The 21,136-nt window shown below is 41.4% G+C and overlaps 1 protein-coding gene across 1 annotated transcript in view; it reads left to right on the plus strand.

Annotated features, from left to right (window-relative positions):
• DNAH2 (dynein axonemal heavy chain 2) overlaps positions 1-21,136 on the plus strand; it is a 129,208-nt gene that overhangs the window by 46,777 nt on the left and 61,295 nt on the right. Inside the window, exons 15-26 of the mRNA XM_043999770.1 lie at positions 4,108-4,254; positions 4,870-5,026; positions 5,469-5,708; positions 6,182-6,370; positions 6,585-6,732; positions 11,688-11,880; positions 13,474-13,674; positions 13,816-13,972; positions 16,738-16,912; positions 18,992-19,155; positions 19,591-19,752; positions 19,898-20,001. Of these exons, the coding sequence (XP_043855705.1) occupies positions 4,108-4,254; positions 4,870-5,026; positions 5,469-5,708; positions 6,182-6,370; positions 6,585-6,732; positions 11,688-11,880; positions 13,474-13,674; positions 13,816-13,972; positions 16,738-16,912; positions 18,992-19,155; positions 19,591-19,752; positions 19,898-20,001 (2,037 nt within the window). The remainder of the gene's footprint in view (positions 1-4,107; positions 4,255-4,869; positions 5,027-5,468; positions 5,709-6,181; positions 6,371-6,584; positions 6,733-11,687; positions 11,881-13,473; positions 13,675-13,815; positions 13,973-16,737; positions 16,913-18,991; positions 19,156-19,590; positions 19,753-19,897; positions 20,002-21,136) is intronic.

Below are 21,136 nucleotides of genomic sequence, written 5' to 3' on the forward strand. Positions count from 1 at the left end.
TAGGGCTGGATAAGCAGATTTGAGAATCATCAGCATAGAAGTGATCATTGAATCCACAGGAGCTAATGAGATCACCAAGCAAAACAGTAGAGAGAAAAGAGAAGAAGGCCCCGGACAGAACCCTGTAGGAAAACCATGGATAGCGAATGACGATGAAGATCCAGCAAAGGAGATTGAAGCAGTGGTAGATAGGTAGGAGGAGAATCAGGAAAGACAAGTGGCCTGAAAACCTAGAAGAAAGAGAATATTAAAGAGAAGAAGACAGTCAACAGTGTCGAAAGGTGCAGAGAGGCCAAAAAGGAGGAGGTCATTAGATTTGGTGATTAGGGAACTGTTAGTTTGGAGAGAGCAATTCTGTCATGTGGGAAGCCAGATTCTAAGAGTTAAGAGACCTAGAGAAAAGGAAGTGGAAGTACCTATTGTAGGTACCCTCAAAGAGTTTAGACACAAAAGGGAAGAGAGATATGGGATGTTAGCTTGGATGGATAGATGAAGTGAGGATTTTATGAGGACAAGAGAGGCGTGGGCATGATTGCAAACAGTGAGGAAACAGCCAGGAGACAGGGAGAGACTAAAGATGGGAGAGGATGAATGTAACAAGGAAGGAATGGGATGGAAGAGGATCACTTGTGCAGGGAGAGGAAGGTTTGCCTTGGCAAGAAGGGCCATCTCTTCACATGAGACCGGGGTGAAGAAGATATAGTGGCAGAAGGCATTTGGGTGATGTGAGATGAGGATGGAAGAAGAAGGAGCTCTTGGCAAATGGCTTCAACTTTTTCAGTGAAATATGAAGGTTCTCAGCTGAGAGGATGGGAGAAGGGGGAAGGTGATAAGAGGCTTGAGGCAGGGTGGAAAAGTTTGGAAGAGGTTCTGTGATAAGTGGGAAAGTAGGGTAATTATGGAAGTTTAGCAGTCTCTATTTGAGAGTCATTCACTTTGTTTACAATTCTTTGCTACCATGAAAAGTGCTGCTATTTTGGTGTGTATGGAACCTTTTTGTCAACAAAAGCTTTGGACCTTTTAGTTATTTATGGTATCATTTCAGATTACTTACAGGAATCATTATGCCAATTGTAGATCCACCAACAATGCATTAGTGTACCTGTTTCTCAGCAATGTCTCCAACACTGACTATAGCTCTCTTTTGTCAGCTTTGCCAGTTTGTTGAGTGTGAGTTGATTTTAGAGTTGTTTATTATTATTATTTATTACATTTAGAGTTATTTTGATTTGAATTCCTCTTATTGTTAGTGATTTGGAGCATTCTTTTTTCGGTTGTTAATAGCTTGCCTTTCTTCTTTGGAAAACCCAGTCAGCTGCTTCCCTTCTTATCCATATTTGTGCACAAACTTTTTTAAAAATTTCCATTTATTTTATTTTTTTCCAGTTACATGCAAAAATACTTTTCAACATTCATTTTCATAAGATTTAGAGTTCCAAATTTTTCTCCCTTCCTCCCTTTCCTCCCCCCTCCACAAGACAGCATCCAATCTGGCATAAGTTATATATGTACAATCCACAAGTGCTCTTTTTTTTTTAAAGTCTGTGTTCAATCAATATCAGTTCTTTCTCTGGGAGTGGATAGCATACTTCATCATTAGTCCCTTGGGATTGTCTTGGATCATTGCATTGCTCAGAGTAGTCAAGTCATTCACAATTGCTCATAGAACAATATTACTGTCACTGTGCACAGTGTCCTCCTAGTTCTGCTCACTTCACTATACATCAGTTCATATGAGTCTATCCAGGTTTCTCTGAAATTATCCTGTCTGTCACTTCTTACAGCACAATAACACTCCATTACAATCATATACCACAGCTTTTTTCAGTCATTCCCAAATTGATGGACATTCCTTTGATTTACAATTCTTAGCCACCACAAAGAGTTGCTATAAATATCTTTTGTACAATTCCCCCCCTTTTCTCTTTTTCACAATTACTATTGTTAACTGCTTCCCTTCATCCTATTCCCTTCCCCTCCATGATATTTACTCTATTATCTATCTTCTTTCACCCTATCTCTCTTCAAAAAGTATTTGCTTTTGACTGTCCCCTCCCCCAGTCTGCCCTCCCTTCTTTTGCCCCTCCCTCTTTATCCCCTTCCCCTCCTATTTTCCTGCGAGGTTAGATAGATTACTCCACCCAATTGAGTGTGTATGTTTCCTTGAGCCAATTCTAATGAGATTGAGGTCTTTGAGCCAATTCTGATGAGTGTTAGGCTCATTTACTGCCCAGTTTAAATAGATTACTCCACCCAATTGGGTGTGTGCACAAACTTTTAAACTTCATGTAACCAAAATTATCTGGTTTATCTTTTGTAATTGCCCTTGTAATGAATAGGGATTCACCCTCTACCCATACCTATGAAAGGTATATATGATCTGGCAAATGTTCTGGGGTTTTTTGGTTTGTTTGTTTGGTTGGTTTGGGGGTTTTTTTCTTCCTGTTTAGAATTTTATTTTCCAAATTACGTCTAAAAACAAATTTTGACATCAATTTTTTAAAACTTTGTATTTTAACTTCTCTTTCTGTGTTTTTTTTTCTTAATTTGGAAATTTTATAGCTGCTTGTGGTATTCGTTTCTGTGATTTTGCCTCATCTCTTTACCCCAAATAACATTTGCTGTAACTTCAGAATTTCAACTTTACTGGTTTGGTTTTTCAATAGGTTTTTAACCTCTTACCAAGTATACAAAACTGATTTCATCATATGAGTGATACAAAATGTAATTCACATCTTTACCTTGGATTTAAATGAAGTGCTATGATCAAATACCTTATCTCACCACATACCTTATGTTTCTGATGGTAAATTCTCTATGCTTTAATTATTTAACCTTGACAAACTGCTGACAGGCCCACAGAGGCATTGCACCATTCCTTTTGCCATTAAGGGGTGAAATTGTCATCCTGTTGGGGTCCAGAAAGGTTAGGCCTTCCCAATCCCTCACTGGAAGTCTTGAAATTATATGTAATGCAACTGGAGAACTGAAAGAAAAGCTCCCAAACAAGAATTTGTTCTTTTAAGTTAAAAACCCTCTGCCACTGTTACAGGGTGAAAGAGAAACTACTCAAATTTTGTCACTTCATCCCAAAATGCAGAGTCCTTTTGACTGAGTGCTTCTGCAGGACCAGAAGCAAGTCCCAAAGCTCCTACCTGGCTCAGAAAAACCAGGATGTCAACTCTGAGGATGATGCCTATAGGCCAATTCAGCCTCCACTGCAGTTATAAATAATACTTCCTTATTAAAGCAGGGAACTTAACAATAACAAGCTATTAGTTGAAATATCAAAGATCAGCAACTTTTAAAGAAATAAATATTTAGGTTCAATTTAGTACATTTTTTATAAATCCTTGTCTTTAAGCAATTCACATTGCATTCTGAGCTTACTAATCCAAAACCTCTCATGGCATATTGCCCTCATCTTGCTGTCAGAAAAACTTCTGAATTTTTCACGTATTAGTGACTAGTCATTCAATTCTCTGTCACAGCATAGATGGATCATTCATTCTAGAAAAGCTTTAGTCTATCTTCCGAACACTTAAAATTCCTGTTTCCTTTTTCCATTTGTGGTTGAAGAAAAAGAGAAACAGTTATGTGGGATGTCATGCTACAAAAAACCTAAACTACTCTGGGTTTTTTTTTTTTCCTAGTCAGAAGATAACTTTACATTTTAGTTCCTCTTTCTCATAAGCAATTTTTTTCTCAGATGCAGTTTCCAGAACTATTTTTTTTTTGTGGGGCAATGAGGGTTAAGTGACTTGCCTAGGGTCACATAGCTAGTAAGTGTCAAGTGTCTGAGTTCAGATTTGAACTCAGGTCCTCCTGAATCCAGGGCCGGTGCTTTATTCACTGTGCCACCTAGCTGCCTCCCAGAACGATTTTCTTAAAAGACTTTTTATGACAGAATGGAACATTTTATAAAACATCTAAACAAGGTTTTTGAACATAGATTTAAACAGGTTTCATTAAACTGGTCTTGCGTCCACATTTCTTTCCTCCCTTCAGTTCTGTCCCTTTTGCCTCATTTTTGGTTTCGACCCACCTAGGGAGTCTCATCCATTCTGGGTCTCCTCTTTTCCCATTCCTATACCTCTTACACTTTAGGACCCTCCTGGTACTCTTTGTGGAGATTCATTTTTGGGAGCGGCTGCTGTTTGAGACTCCTCATTATGTGATGAATGTTGCTGAGCGTGCTGAGGACTTGCGAATCCTGCGTGAAAATTTGTTGCTCGTTGCCCGAGATTACAACAGGTTGGTCTCCAATTCTCTTTCTCTTTGACTGTCTTTGTCTTGCCCTGGATTATGTTCATCCCTGACACTTTGTCCCTCCAAAACTTTCCCTAGGGTCCAGAACTCTTAAATTCTGTCCTTGATATTTGCTCTCACAAGCTTTAAAGGGCAAAATCAAACTGAGCCCCTGAATGCCATGGGGCGAGGCTCTCCTTTTTGAGATCAATCCTGGGGGAAACTCAGTCTACATGGAGGACAAAGCTAGATAAGACTCCTGACTGAGACTTGGTATAGCGGCTAGTCTGTCAATGAGTAAAATAGCATTAAGTGAACTGGTTTTACCTCTGTATTGATCCTGAATTCCTTCATAATCTTCTTTAGAGTAAGGGCATCATGGCAGAGCTGAGTCCCTTCCCTGTGTTTTGAAGGCTTTTCTTTGCTTAGATGGGTTGAAGGGAGCCAGGCGTGGAGGTTTCATTTGAGTGTTTGTTATTTCACAAACACCTTTGATGCCCACCTTAAAGTACCCTGAAGCCCTTCAGTTCGTCTCACTGATTGTGAGGGAAATCTGGAGAACTCTTTTCTTCCTGATTCATTTTCTCCACTTGTGCCCTGGACCCATCTTCTCATAAACAGGATCATTGCGATGCTGTCCCCAGATGAGAGGGCCCTGTTCAAAGAACGAATTCGTTTCTTGGACAAGAAGATCCATCCTGGACTCAAGAAGCTGCATTGGATCCTGAAGGGAGCAAGCACTTTCTTCATCAATGAGTGTCGTATACATGCCAGCAAGGTGGGTCTTGGTCCAGGGGCAGGGAGACCCAGATAGGGGATTGAGACTGGGTCCTAGAAGAACTGTCAGTTGAGATGGGGGACTGAGGGAATCATTGCCCTGGTCATGGGGAGGGCTGGGTGGTAAGACACCTGAATCCTAGAAAAATGTAGATTTCCTTCCTATAGAATTGTGTCACAAAAGTCAGCTTAAGGGGGCAGCTAGGTGGCACAGTGGATAAAGCACTGGCCCTGGATTCAGGAGGACCTGAGTTCAAATCTGGCTTCAGACACTTGACGCTAGCTGTGTGACCCTGGGCAAGTTACTTAACCCTCATTGCCCAGCACAAAAAAAAAAAAAATTAATTAATTTTTTTAAAAAGTCAGCTTAAGGTTATGGGTAGTGTTAAGAGCAGAGAGCCTTCACCTAGAACTCAAGCTCCCCGTGGTTGTGTGCCAACCAGGTGCAGATGATTGTGAATGATTTTAAAGCAGCCACACTGACAATTGGCTGGAGAGCACAGGAAATATCTGAGACTCTATTGGTTCGCATTACTGGAAAGAGGGTTTACCAGGATCTGGAGTTTGAGGAAGACCAAAAGGAACACCGAAATGTAATCCAGCACAAACTGATGGCTCTCCATGAGGAGGTGGTGGATATCATGAGTGAAACCTATGAGGTCTTCAAGAATGATGGCTCTGAGGTAGGTGATCTCTCCCCTTTGAGCTGCGTAACACCCAGTCCTGCCCTTTCCTGTTGTTACCTCCCCTTCTTTTCCAGTTCCTACAATTCTAACATCCTTTTTTTTTGTTTGTTTGTTTTTTGGTTTTTGGTTTTTTTTTTAGTGAGGCAATTGGGGTTAAGTGACTTGCCCAGGGTCACACAGCTAGTAAGTGTTAAGTGTCTGAGGCTGGATTTGAACTCAGGTACTCCTGAATCCAGGACCAGTGCTCTATCCACTGTGCCACCTAGCTGCCCCTCTAACATCCTTTTGACCACCTCGGGCTCATTTCTTTCCTAGCCCCATCACTCTCCACATCTCAAGAGTGTCTTCCCCAATTCTAGCTATTGTTAAACCTCTTGGACCAAGGCGGGTCAGTGCCTAGCTATCTTCTTCCCAGGACTCTGGCTATATCCCTATTGAGGTATTCCCTTTGCCCAACCTCTTTCCACCAGATTCAACAGCAGTGGTTGCTTTACACGATACGATTGGATCACATGATGGAAGAAGCTCTGCGTCTCAATGTCAAATGGTCACTGCTAGAATTGTCCAAGGCTATCAATGGAGATGGCAAGTCCACCCCCAACCCACTTTTCCGAGTCCTTGTCATATTGCAGAATGATGGGCCTGGAGGTGTGGCTCAGGTAGGGGTTCCACAAAGATGGAAGACGTTCCTTCTTCCTCCCTGCCCTGACCTTTGACATCTTATTCTCAACCCCTGCTACCCCAAATGCCTCTATCCATAGCCCCACTTCAGGGTTTATGGGCCTTCCCCTCTGTTTCCTTTTCTTCTCTCCCAAATGCTTTCCTCATACTACAGCCAGATGCTAAATACTTTCTACCGTCTGTCCAATATAGGTGGAGTTCTCACCCACTTTGCAAACCCTGGCCACTGTGGTCAACAGTATAGCCAGCTACCTCATCAACACCATCTCTGTCTTTCGCCACCTCCCTGAAATTCTTATCAATCGAAAGACCACTCGTGACCCCATTTATGTAACAGTGGGTGAGTCAGGGGCACTAGAAATGCATTGGGGGCAAGATATGGCAATGGAGGAGGGAGGGTGACCTATGAAAGAAGAGAGAGGTGTATAAAGATGGGAAAGAGGCCAACTGTTGAAATGGTAAGAAATGTATTGCTGGTTAAAAATATAGTGTGTTTAAAAATGGGATTTGGATTTCTTGACCACTACTTAAAATAGAGGAAGGATGGACTCCTGATCAGGGATAGGACAGACTTCAAAAGGATTGATAAAAATTCATTTTCTTGGAGCCTAAAAAGGAAAGAAGAGAGAGAAAAACTATCTAATATATCCACCAAGTTACATACCATAGAAAGTAGCTAGAATATACGAAGAATAAATCTACCTCAGAATTAATAGGAGATAGAATTCAAGAAAGAAGCCAACAGCAAAATCTTGTTCAGTAAAAGCCTATTCAGAAACACACAAAGTATGAATAATAAACAAGATGACATAAAGATCTTAAGAAAAAGTTGTCACAAGCATTTATTAGACTCAGTGCCAGACACTATGCCAAAGTTCTTGGGGATCCAAAGAAAGGTAAAAATAGTTCCTCCTCTCAAGGAGCTCACGATCTATTGGGGGAGACAACATGTAAACAACTTTGTACAAACAGATATACGAGATAAATTGGAGATAATCTCAGAGGGAAAGCACTGAGAATTAAAGAAGACTGGAATACAGGGGCAGCTAGGTGGCACAGTGGGTAAAGCACTGGCCCTAGATTCAGGAGTACCTGAGTTCAAATCCGGTCTCAGATACTTGACACTTACTAGCTGTGTGACCCTGGGCAAGTCACTTAACCCCCATTGGCCCCCCGCCCCAAATCTATAGAGAACATTTTATATTTAATCCTGGAGGTAATAGCAAGCCACTGTGGTTTATTCCCACACTTAAGAGACTCATTTTAGCAGCCGAATGGAGAATAGACTAGAGTGGGGAGAGACTTGAGGCAGAGAGACCAACCAACAGGCTATTGCAGTGGTCCTTGTGTGAGGGTAATGAGAGATGTTTTCAAAAGCAAAATGGACATGACTTGGTAAGGGGGAAATGGGGCTGAGAAAACATAAAGAGTAAAGGATGACAGTTTGTAAGCCTGGATCATTGGGAAGTGGTACCCTTGTCATTAATAGAGAAATTAGGAAGAGAGAAGGGTTGGAAAGCAAAAATAATGAATTCAGATTGGGAGGCAAATGTGATTTCATAGGTATCACAAAATAATATGGTTCTGGAAGATGAGTTCTCTTGACTCCAGGCCTGATGCTCTATTCACTTTGCCACCTAGCTGCAGTAAATAGATTGATATCTATCTATGTACAGGTATAGATAGATTAGGAAGATAATAGCTCAATGTCGAGCTATCTATCGGTCTGTGTAGTTGGTATATAGTTGTTTGCCTATTGTTCTCCCCATTGGATTGTGAGCTCTTTATTTTTTCTGAAAGCAAGGCAGACCAAGGTTAAGTGATTTGGGAAACACAGTTGATAAGTGTTTGAGGCCAGATTTAAACTCAAGACAATTGATACCAGATCGAGCCACCCTCCTTTCTGCCACGGGGCTCACTTTGAATCAAAAGTGTGTTGTGGGGGCAGCTAGGTGATGCAGTGAATAAAACACCAGCCCTGGATTCAGGAGGACCTGAGTTCCAATATGGCCTGAGACACTTGAAAGTTACTAGCTGTGTGACCCTCGGCAAGTCACATTTTGCCCCGCAAAAAAAAAAAAAAAAATAGTGTGTTGTAGTAGTCAAAAGAGTTGATGTGATCATAGACTGAATTAGAGTAATCATATCCAGGACTTGGGAGGTAATAGTCTTCCTTGTAGTCAGACCACATGTGTCCCAGCAGGGTCATAGATCTAGAACTGGAAGGGATCTCAAAGGCATATGTCCAACCCCTTCATCTTATAGATGAGGAAACCAAGGGCCAGAGCCATGAGTTTACAATGTCACACAGGTACTAAATGACAAAGGGAATATTTGAACCAAGATCCTCTGACAACACCACCTCAAGTCACTAGTCCTTACTGCAATCCCTCCTTCACAAAACTTCCAGAGTTATCCTAAAGAGCAGGCATGGCCGTGTCACTCCAGTGGCTCCCTCTAATCCGCAGATAATAAAATCAGGTTATAGATAACCTCTCTTCTGCTTGGCATAGAAAGCTCTTCTCTCGGTCATCTAAGTGAACCCATTTCTGAACAAGAATTCCCTCTCCAACATTTCCAACAAATTAGCATCTAGGATTGGCTGTCTGGATTTTGAGACTGAAGGCAGACCACTTACCTCCTGAGTATTTACTTCAACACTCCCTGAAGTCATTTCTACACTGAAATCCAGTGAGAAACTACTTGTCAGTGAGAACTGAAAAATCAGCCGGGGAATAGAAAACGCAGGCGTGGAAAGAAATCTCCCAGTTCAGCCAAGGGGTTCATGTAGACTGTAGCCTGCAAAAGCAAAGAATTAAGAGTATTTTTTCCACTGTAAAAAAGCCTTAGGGTAGAGAACTTGGAAGTGCGAGAGGGCTGAGGTAGTAGGCACCCACAGCCATCATACCAGGATACTCCTGACCTAGGGGTTCTCAGTTTCTTGACAACTGCCCCTGAGACACCTGAGAGGGCCCTGAGCATTCAGCTCTAAACCTTAAAGATTCAGGCACTTAATCCCAGGATGTGGAAGTAAGTGCAAGAATCCAAGGGACTGGGGGCACAACCCTGCAGTCAACCCACCCAGAAGCTTATTAGGGAACATAGCCAAGCCTTAGCACAAAAATCTCAATTCTGAAACTAAACTTGGAGAGATGACTACATTAAAGATGAAAACATCAACCAGTATTAAATCTAGAGATGCTCTTGAAGGAGAAAGCAACTCCATAACAAATGTAAACAGAGATTCAAAGGGAAATTTGGATTTTCCACAAGGAAGGACTACGTGAGTTCCTAGAAGTAATGAAGGAAGAGAGAAAAAGTGAAATAAAAAATCTGGAGGAAAGAATTGGAAATAGAATAAATAACTTAGAAAAGAAAGTAGTAGACGTTACCCAAGAAGTGGAGTCCCTGAAAACAAGAGTACACTAAATAGAAATCAGTGACTCCTTGAGACAGCAAGAAAATATTAGAACAAAATGAAAAGATTGAAAAACCGGAAGAAGAAAATGTAAGGTATTTGGTAACAAAAACAACTGACTTGGAAAACTGGTCAAGAAGAGATAATATAAAAATTATTAGGCTCCCTGAAAACATTGATCTAGTAAAAAGCTTGGATGCTATATTTCAAGAAATCATAAGTGAGAACTGCCCACACTTACTAGGAACAGAAGGCAGAATAAGTATCAAAAGAATCCATAGGTCACCTCTTATAATATAAATCCCCAAATAAAAACTCCCAGGAATGTAATGGTCAAAATTCAGGACCTACATGTCAAAGAAAGTTCTTCTCTATTGAGGTCCTATCTTCCCTGTCCAGCCACTCATGTCTTTGTACTCAGTGCCCAGAACAGTACCTGGAATATAGTAAGTACTTGATAAATGCTTGTATTGATTTCTGTAGAGATAGTGAGGAATCCAGGATGACTGCTGGGTTGTAAACCTCCAAGACTGGGGGGTGGTGTTGCCCTCTACAGTAATAAGCGAGGTAAGAGGGGGGAAGGGTTTAGGGGGAAAGATAAGTTAAATTTTGGACATGTTGAGTTTAAGGCATCTACTGGAAATCTAGTTTGAGATATCTGAAAGGCAGTTGTAAAATGTGAGATTAGAAGTCAGCAGGGAAACTGGGGTAGGATGGGTAGATTTGAGAATCCTCAGCATAGAGATAAATCCATGAGAGAGCATGAGCTCAACAAGTAAAGTAGTATAGAGGGAGAAGAGAAGAGGGCCCAGGACAGAACCCTGTGGTACCTTTACAGTTAGAAGACCTGATCTGGATATTGTTCAGTCGTGTCTTACCCTTCATGACCCCATTTGTAATTTTCTTGGCAAAGATACTGGAATGGTTTGCCATTTTCTTCTCCAGCTCATTTAACAGATGAAGAAGCTGAGACAAACAGGGTGAAGTGACTTGCCCAGGGTCACATAGATAAGTGTCTGAGACTAGATTTGAACTCAGGTCTTCCTGACTCCAGACCTGGCACTATCCACTGTGCTACCCATCTGCCAGTGTGGATTCAGCAAAGGAGACTGAAAACAGGCAGGAAGAGAATCAGGAGAGAATGGTGTCCTGAAAACAGAGAGAGAAGAGAATATCAAGGAGAAGAGGTTGATTAATAATGTCAAAGGCTACAGAGAAGTCAAGAAGAATGGGAACTGAGAAAAGACCTTTAAACCTGGCAATTAAGAGATGAGATTATTGATAATTTTGAAAAGAGCAGTTTGGGTGAAATCAGGAGGTCAGAAACCAGATTGCAAAGGCTTAAGAAGTGAATGAGAGGAGAGAAATTGGAGACCCCTATTATAGATGGCCTTTTCAAGGCATTTGGCCACAAAGAGCTGAAGACATATAGAATGATAGTTAGTAGGAATAGAAGAATCATCCCCTTAATTTACCAAGGAGACAGAGGTTGATTTTTTAAAAAATGGTTTTAGGGGCAGCTAGGTGACACAGTAGATAGAGCACCAGCCTTGGATTCAGGAGGACCCGAGTTCAACTCCAGCCTCAGACACTTGACACCTACTAACAGTGTGACCCTGGGCAAGTCACTTAACCCCAATTGCCTTGCCAAAAAAAAAAAAAAAAGATTTTTCTAGGAACTAAGAGAAAGAAGGTTATATAAAACTTGCTTCCATGATACAAAATTGACTGTAACAGAGAGTGGACATCATAGGTGAAGATATACCTAAACTAGTCATATGTGCCTAATGGAATCTTCTAGTCTAATTTGCTGTTTCAATCTAAGTAGCCTCTAGTCATTGTTATCAGTCCTCAGCTCTTCTTTTCTTCCTCAATAGAGCGAGATGAGGACATCAAGAAGATCCAAGCACAAATCAGTGGGGGTATGACCACCAATGCAAGCTTGCTCCAGAACTACCTCAAGACCTGGGACACGTACAGGGAAATTTGGGAGATCAACAAGGACTCCTTCATCCGACGTTATCAGCGCCTCAATCCCCCTGTCTCTTCCTTCGATGCTGACATTGCTCGGTGAGTGTTGGGTACAAAAATACTTGGTTTTTTAAAAAGAGCCAGAGCTTGGGGCAGCTAGGTGGTGCAGTGGATAAAGCACTGGCCTTGGATTCAGGAGGACCTGAGTTCAAATCCGACCTCAGACACTTGACATTTATAAGCTGTGTGACTCTGGGCAAGTCACTTAACCCCAACTGCCTCACCAAAAAAAAAAGAAAAAGAAAAAATGAAAAAAAAAAAAAGAGCCAGAGTTTGGGAAGAGAACCCATGGCCAAGATAAGAGTTCTGAAATAGGGGAAAACAAGGAACTGAGGATTGGATCCCTTAATCATTAGAAAGGAGTAAGGACTTGGAAAGATTTGGGGACAAGGAGATAGTCATAGAATTCTATAGTGTTCTGTCAGGGAATTGGGAATCCCTTATGTAGGAAAATTAGGAATCCATTATGTAGGAAAAGAGTTGGGTCAAAGGCCTGCAAAGTTAGGAGCAAGGTAAATGAAGATTAATGGGTGAAAGAGGACTATTTCTAGACTGCCTTCAGAGAAAAAAAAATGGAGATAAGAAAAATTCTTAATTCTGTTACCAGCTCACTATATGTCTTTGGGACACACGTGCCTCTGCCTGTTGTCTCTGTTTCAGCTCTCATTCCCACTCCATACTCCCTGACGCCTCTGTCTCCATTGTCTCAGAAGAGAAACACCTCATTTGAAATCTGTTACTCTGATTTCCCTGGCAGAGGTCTGTGGTTGCCTGGAGACAGCAACTGTTCTTTAGCCCTAGTCTAAACCCTAGAGGGGGCCATTGTCATTGCAGTAGTGATTGTGGCTGTGAGGCCTGGGAGATGCATTTTGAATTTCATGCAGGAAGGGAAGGGATAAGGGAGGCAGTGCCTGATCCAGGCTTTGGGAAGATGAGCACATGACACTATAGTCTATTTAAATGATAACAGTACCTTCTCAGCCACTTTGCCTCCACCTCCCTCCCATTTCTTCTCACCCTAGGCTGAGAGAGAGAGAGAGAGAGAGAGAGAGAGAGAGAGAGAGAAAGGGGAGGGGGGGGACAATAGAAAAGGGGATAGCAATAGGAAAATGAAGAAAATGGGAGGGTGGGAGAAGAAGGTGATAGAAAGATGGAAAAAAGAGAAGAAACTCAAAGGGAACAGAAGAATGAAGGTAAGAAAAAAGAAGTGAAAGATAAAAATATAGAAAAGGCATAAATGAGAGTGACTAGAAAGATAATAGTTTGGGGGAGAGAAACATGTTAGGGATAAAAATTAGCAGGGGCAGGAAGATGGATCCATAGAAGGGCAGTGACAGAGGAGAAACCGATGGAGAAGCAGAGATGAGAACAGAGAAAGGATGGGAAGCTAGGTAGCACATTAGATAAAGCACCGGCCCTGGATTCAGGAGGACCTGAGTTCAAATTCGGCCTTAGACACTTGACACTTACTAGCTGTGTGACCCTGGGCAAGTTACTTTAACCCTCTTTGCCCCACCAAAAAAGAAAGAAAGAAAAGAAAAAAAGAAAAGAGAACAGAGAAAGGAAGAAGGAAAAAGGAAAGAGAGGGGCACTGGGAAGCAGGACCCTAATGATGACTTGGGACCCCCACAGATATACAGAAGTTGCCAATAATGTGCAAAAGGAAGATACAGTCCTCAACATCCAGTTTGTGCTTCTGGACTGTTCCCATCTCAAGTTCTCTTTGGTGCAACACTGTAATGAATGGCAGAACAAGTTTACTACACTGCTTAAAGAGATGGCTGCAGGACGGCTTGTGGACCTGCACAATTATCTGAGTGAAAATGCTGAGAAGTAAGAGTCGAATCTGCTGGGATGGATAAGAAGCCCTATGGAAGAGGACAGGGAATGGGGGTGGGGGTGGGGGTGGGGGGGTGGGGGGATGGGGTTATTTGGGCCCTCTCTATTCCATTTACCCAACTCTACCTTTCTCAGAATCAGCCGCCCACCCCAGACCCTGGAGGAACTTGGAATCAGTCTTCAGCTCATGGAGACTCTGCAGCATGATTTGAGTAATATGGAAAGTCAGATACCTCCCATTCATGAGCAGTTCACCATCTTGGAAAAGTATGAGGTTCAAGTACCAGACAATGTAAGTCTCCAACACTGGCATTTTCAAGGTTCATGAAGAATATCTCTCAGTGTCTCAGGCGGAGATCACCTACTTAACTTTTTTTTGGCCTTAATTTTGTTTTTTAATGTACACTAGTCTTGACTGAACTTGGATCCCTGCAGTAGAATTCAGATAAACATTGAGAATTCTAACATTTTTCATATACTTACAGGCATTCATGGCTTTAATTTTTTAAAAAAGGCATTTTACTTAAATAAGAAATTAGTCTCAGTAACAGAAGCATAAAATGGATCTATTTAATAATTTCATAATTGCCTTTTTTATAGTTTATTTTTTAAAATTTCAAGTAACAAGTATTTTTTAATCTGTCTCACTTACCCCCCTTCCACCCACTGAACAAATTTTAAAATAAACCTGAAAAACAAGTTCTTTAATATCATAGCTGCTAAAAGCCAACATTTATATAACACTAATGATGTATCAGGCACTGTGCCAAGTGCTTTATAATGATTGTCTCATTTGATACTCACAACAGACCCAGGAGGTATGCACTATTAGTATTCCCATTTTACAGTTGAACAAACTGAGGCAAAAGGAGGTGAAATTATTTGCCCAAGTTCACACAGCTGTTAAATGCCTGAAGCCACATTTGAACTTGGGTCTTCCTGATTCGAGGCCCAACATTCTCTCCACTGTGCCACCTAGCTGCCCACATTAGCTTTGTCTGAAAATGTATACCTCTTGATGCATCCTAAGTTCATCACCTCTCTAAGGAGGTGAGTAGGATGTTTGATCGTCATTCTTTTGGAAATGTGGTTTAGCATTGTTTTGAACAGAGATCTAAAGCCTTTTAAAGTTGGTTTGCAATGTTTTATCATTGTATGAATTGTCCTCTGAGATTCTGCTCACTTTTCTCTTCATCAGTTTATAAAGATACTCCTAGTTTCCTCTGAAATTGTCAATTTAATGGTTTCTTTATGGCACAATAAAATTCCATTGCATTCCTTTGTCACAATTTGTTTAGCCATTCCCCCATAGGAGGATACTTGCTTAATTTACAATTTTTGGCTACCATGAAAAGAGCTGCTATAAATATAGCAGCACCATCAACAGCACTCTAGTGTGCCTGTTTTCCCATAACCCCTCCAACAATTGTCATTATCCTCATTTGTCATCTCTTCCAGTCTGGTAGGTATGAGGTGGAGCCTCAAAGTTGCTTTAATTAGCATTTCTCTGAGTATAGGTATTGGTGGTATAGGACATTTTTTTCCACATAATCGTTGTTAGCTTGAAGACATTCCCACAGGCAACAAACAGCGTAAGGCCAGCCCCACCACCCAGCTTGGTTAGGAGTTAGGTTATGTGTCCTCACTCTATCTTTGAAGTAAATGGTCTTTTAAGAAAACTAATTGGTGTTAATTGGTTAAATAGAACTGGGAATCACTGGTAGCTAACTGAGGTGGAACCATATCAGAATGAGGACCTGAGCCAGAAGCTTTAGAAAAGATATACCTGGGGGCAGCTAGGTGGCACAGTGGATAGAGCACCTACCCTGGATTCAGGAGGAGCTGAGTTCAAATCCGACCTCAGACACTTGACACTTACTAGCTGTGTGACCCTGGGCAAGTCACTTAACCCTCATCCCCCCCCCCCAAAAAAAAAGAAAAAAGAAAAGAAAAGATATACCTAAGGGTACTCCTAGAACCCTTCAGGGGTGATGCCTTCTTTGGGGGAGTAAGTCTAGAGTACTCACTATATGTTGGCTTTGGATGGGGAGGGCCCAAGGTTTCTCCCTTTATACACTTGTCTTTCTTCCCTCACTGGAACATCAATAGACAGGAAGGAGTCACCTGAAGAGGCAGGACAAAGTCAACCTTTTGAATGTACTCCTTGCAGACCCTATCCCATTCCTTCTGGCTATATAGCCACAGACAATCAAAGAGGTTCTTTATTCATGAGGTTTGCAGACTCAGTCCAGCTATTGAATCCATGTTCCAAAGATTACATGGCAATTGCATCAGCTGAGTTCCATGCATATGTTCATCAGGACTGGGCTCATTCATTGTACAAACTTCTATTGCACTCATATATGAAGCTGTCAGCTTTGTGCTAGCTCTGGGTTAGAGGGGTCTGATCTCCCATGATGTCAGTGACAGTCAGTGTCATATGAGGCTTGGCCTAAGGAACGGGGCATGATTAGCTTTGAGAAGATGAGTTGGAAAGGGGCAAGTGGCTCTTTTGAAGTGTTTTGTGAAGTCACAGGCAAGAATGATTAGATTGTTCTTGGCCTTGGAGGTGGAACACTGAGAAGTTACAAAGAGACAAATTTAGGTTTGATGTAAGGAAGACCTTTTATTTTTTTAGTGGGGCAATGAGGGTTAAGTGACTTGCCCCAGGGTCACACAGCTAGTAAGTGTCAAGTGTCTGAGGCCGGATTTGAACTCAGGTCCTCCTGAATCCAGGGCTGGTGCTTTATCCCCTGTGCCCCCCTAAAGAAGAACTTCTTAAGAATTGAAGCTTTCCAAAAATGAAATGGGCTGCCATGAAATAGTGTATTCCCTCTTACCAGAATCTTCCAAGCAAAGTTTGAATGACCATTTGTTGGACATGCTATAGAAAGAGTATTCTTTTTCAGGTATAAATTGAATTAGGTTGGACTCTCCCAAATCTCAGATTCTTTGAGTTTTTGAAATGAGAAGAACAGATAAAGGGCATTGAGTGAGTTGGTAAAATAAAACAAAACAGAACAGAGGCTTACATCCCTTTCTTTGTACTGTCCACAGGTACTAGAAATGCTGGACAGCTTGAATGGTGAATGGGTTTCCTTCCAGCAAGTCTTGTTGGATAGTGAGCAGATGTTGAAACGGCATAAGGAGAAGTTCAAGACAGGCCTCATTCACTCAGCTGATGACTTCAAAAAGAAAGCCCGTTCCCTTCTGGAGGATTTCGATAACAAAGGTGCCTCAGGGTCCTGAGGATCCACATATTTTAGCCTGTTCCCCTTCTTCCATCCTGAAATTTAGTTTTAAACCCTTGGAGAAGCAGAGTAAGATCAATCTGAGAAATTAGATACTTGAGTCCTAGAAGGGGGATCAAGAGTTAGGAAGTAGGAGCTGGGGGATTGTGGGAGAAGGAGATGCATAAGTCCAAGTCTCTGTTGGGAATGCAGTGTAAAAGTGAAATCCCAGGCAGAAAGCTGGGAAACAATGTTTATGGCCAGTACTTCTGATAAAGGCCTCATTTCTAAAATATATAGGGAACTAAATCAAATTTATAAGAATCCAAGTCATTCACCAATTGAGAAATGGTCAAAGGATATGAACAGGCAGTTTTCTGATGAAGAAGTCAAAGCTATCTATTCCCATATGAAAAAATGCTCTAAATCTCTAATGATTAGAGATGCAAATTAAAACAACTCTGAGGTACCACCTGACACCTATCAGATTGGCAAAAATGACAAAAAAGGAAAATAATAAATGTTGGAGAAGCTGTGGAAAAATTGGAACACTAATGCATTGTTGGTGGAGCTGTGAACTGATCCAACCATTCTGGAGAGCAATTTGGAATTATGCCCAAAGGGTGATAAAGCTGTGCATACCCAGCAATACCACTTTTGGGTCTTTTCCCCAAAGAGATCATAAAAAAGGGAAAAGGACCCATCTGTACAAAAATATTTATAGCTGCTCTTTATGTGGTGGCAAGGAATTGGAAGTTGAGGGGATGCCCATCAATTGGGGAATGACTGGACAAGTTGTGGTATATGAATACAATGGAATACTATTGTGCTGTAAGAAATGATGAGCAGGAAGAGTTCAGAGAAACCTGGAGGGTCTTGCATGGGCTGATGATGAATGAGATGAGCAGAACCAGAAGAACATTGTACACAGTATCGTCAACATTGAATGTTGATCTACTGTGATGGACTATATTCTTCTCACCAATGCAATGGTACAGAAGAGTTCTAGGGAACTCATGATAGAAGAGGATCTCCAAATCCAGGGGAAAAAAAAAAAAAAAGAATTGTGGAGTAGACATGCTGAATGAACCATACTATTTCTTTTGTTTTTGGTGCTGATGTTTTCCTATTTTGAGGTTTTTCGTCATTGCTCTGATTTTTCTCTTATAACATGACTAATGCAGAAATATGTTTAATGTTCTTATGTGTGTGTGTATGTGTGTGTATATATATAACCTATATCAGATTACCTGCTGTCTAGGGGAGGGGGGAGGGAGGGAGAGAAATCTGAAATTGGAAAGCTTGTATAAACAAAAGTTGAGAACCATCTTTACATGTAACAGGGAAAAAAAATACTTTATTAATTAAAAAAAAAGTGAAATCCCAAAGGAGGAGAACTTAAAGCTCTTTTTAAAAGCTTTAAAGCTTTTCTTTATTTTTTATCATAAAAGTATTTTATTATTTTCCAGCTACATGTAAAGATAATTTTCAACATTTGTTTTCATGAGATTTTTAGTTCCAAATTTTTCTTCCTCCCTCCCTTCCCTCCCCCTTCCCCAAGACAGAAAGCAATCTGATATAGGTTATATATGTACAATCACATTAAGCATATTTCTGCATTAGTCATGTTATGAAAGAAGAATCAGAACACAAGGGAAAAACCTCAAAAAAGAAAAAAAAAACAGCCAAAAAGTAGAAACAGTGTGGTTCAATCTGTATTCAAAATCCACAGGTTTTTTTTTCTGGATGTGGAGAACATTTTCCATCATGAGTTCTTTGGAATTGTTTTGGATCATTTAAAGCTTTTCTTTAAAAGGAAAGAGAAGAACTTAACAGTTTTTTCTACACAAACTCCCCGATGCCTAAATACTGTATTCTACTGATTCCTGTCTTATATAACTTCCTCTGGTGATTCTTCCTGTTATCTAACTGTCATCCTTTTTGCTGCAAGTATCAACACATTCCTTAATCACTTTTCCATTTGGTGACAGGTGTATGAGGTTTCTGCTCTCAGGAGAGTCAATCATTTGGATGAAGAAGGTTGTCAATCATTGAACCTATGGCCTCTCCCTTCCTCACAGGTCCCTTCACGAGCAGTGTGGGCTTTGTATCAGCCCTGGACCAAATTTCATCTGTGCGGTCAATGTTGGCTTCCATGAGGGATGAAGAAAACACCCTCCATTCCAACCTGGGCATCTTCAAAATTGAACAACCTGCTTCCAAGGATCTACAGAGTCTGGAAAAGGTAAGGTACTGGCTTAGACCACGGTGAAAATAAGGTCGAAGTGTGGAAATAAGAACAGAATTTATTTTGAGAGGCTGAGTAGAAAAAAGGCTGAGTTAAAGAAAAGTTTGAGGAGCTTTTAAGAGAACAGAGGAAGAGAAAAAAGTAAATGGAGAGAAGGTTCTTATACTTGAAAGGGGCAAAGGAAGCAACTTGAAGAGCAAAAAGGGACCAGGGAGAAAGCTGTATTTCTTTCTTTTCTTTTTTTTTTTTTTGGTGAGGTAATTGGGGTTAAGTGACTTGCCCAGGGTCACACAGCTAGTAAGTGTTAAATATCTGAGGTCACATTTGAACTCAGGTCCTCCTGAATCCAGGTCCGGTGCTCTATCCACTACGCCATCTAGCTGCCCCTGAAAGCTGTATTTCTTAAGTCTCTCTTTCTTCTTGGCCAAATAGGAGCTTGATGCCCTGCAGCAGGTCTGGGAGATCACCCGGGATTGGGAAGAGAACTGGAGCCAGTGGAAGACAGGCCGGTTCCTGACGCTGCAGACAGAGGCCATGGAAAGCATGGCTCATGGGCTGTATCGCCGCCTCACCAGGCTGGGCAAGGAGTATAAGGTTTGTGGAGGGGAGAATTCGTGGAGAAAAGGCAGGATTGCCTTTGTAAGGGAAGTAACGGAGAACATGAGGTAAAAGGGAGGACTTGGGTCTTCTGTCTCAAGAGGACAGTCTTATATGCTCGATTACTTTTGGTTTTGCTCAGGACCGAAACTGGGAAATCATTGAGACAACTCGGTCAAAAATTGAGCAGTTCAAGCGTACGATGCCCCTCATTTCAGACCTGCGCAACCCAGCTCTCAGGGAAAGGTAAGGTTGCTGGTAGGGGGCTGGGGAAGTCAACTCTTCTTCTACCTGTGCCCTTGATCCTAGCCCTTCCCATCTCCTTCGGCACCTGGTTCCCCTTTCTCTGTTCTTCCTTTCTACTGTCTCCTTTTCTTCTGCCTAACAATATGCTCAAGTCTCCCCATGTTGAATGAAAACCTTCACTTAACTTTGCTATTCCATTTAGTCACTTTCCTTTTTTCTTCCATCACCTTTCCCCAATATGTGACATCAATCAGTATTTATTAAGTGCTTACTAATGTGCCAGATACTGTGTTAGGTTCTGGAGAATCCAAAAAGACAGCCCCTGGCCTCAAGGAACTTTCAAACTAATGGGATAGGGAGCAGCCAGGTGGTGCAGTGGATAAAACACCGGCCCTGGATTCAGGAGTACCTGAGTTCAAATCCGGTCTCAGACACTTGATACTTACTAGCTGTGTGACCCTGGGCAAGTCACTTAACCCTCATTGCCCTGCAAAAAAACAAAACAAAACAAAACAAACTAATGGCATAGACAGCTTGTAGACAGATATATGCAAAGCAAGTTATATGCAGGATAAATAGGAAGTAATTAACAGGGAAGGCACTGGAATTAAGAGGGGTTAGGGAAGACTTCTTGTAGAAGGTGGGATTTTAGTTGGGACTTAAAAGAAGCCAAGGAAGTCAGTAGTTAGAGCAAAGGAGGAGAGAATATTCAGGCATGGCAGCCAGCCAGCCAGAGCTGAGAGAGCAGAGTGTTTTGTTTGTGGGATATCCAGGAGGCCAGTGTAAGTTAAATACATGTGGTGTGGTAGTCACTTGGAGTATTCTTTCATATCTCTGGTAGGAATCTAGCCAAGGTATTTGAATTAGTTTTGAGTGCAATGTATTGAGTATATCCCATTATGTATATGTCCCATTAGGGGACACTCAAGCAGATCATTCCACTCAGTCCACCATGCCTGTTCACTAGCTTACATGTCTTATGACACTGACAGACAAAATGAGATAAGGGGGCTTTCCATGTGATTCCTGCAAGCATTTTTTCTTGAACCCCATGTTCTAATTCAATTAAATATGAAAATGTGACATTAGCTATTTACAATTATAGCTTATTGCTTTGCCTCCCCCACCCCCTTAG

The sequence above is a fragment of the Dromiciops gliroides genome, chromosome 4 (genome assembly GCF_019393635.1).
Source record: "Dromiciops gliroides isolate mDroGli1 chromosome 4, mDroGli1.pri, whole genome shotgun sequence".
In the NCBI taxonomy this organism is placed as follows: domain Eukaryota; kingdom Metazoa; phylum Chordata; class Mammalia; order Microbiotheria; family Microbiotheriidae; genus Dromiciops; species Dromiciops gliroides.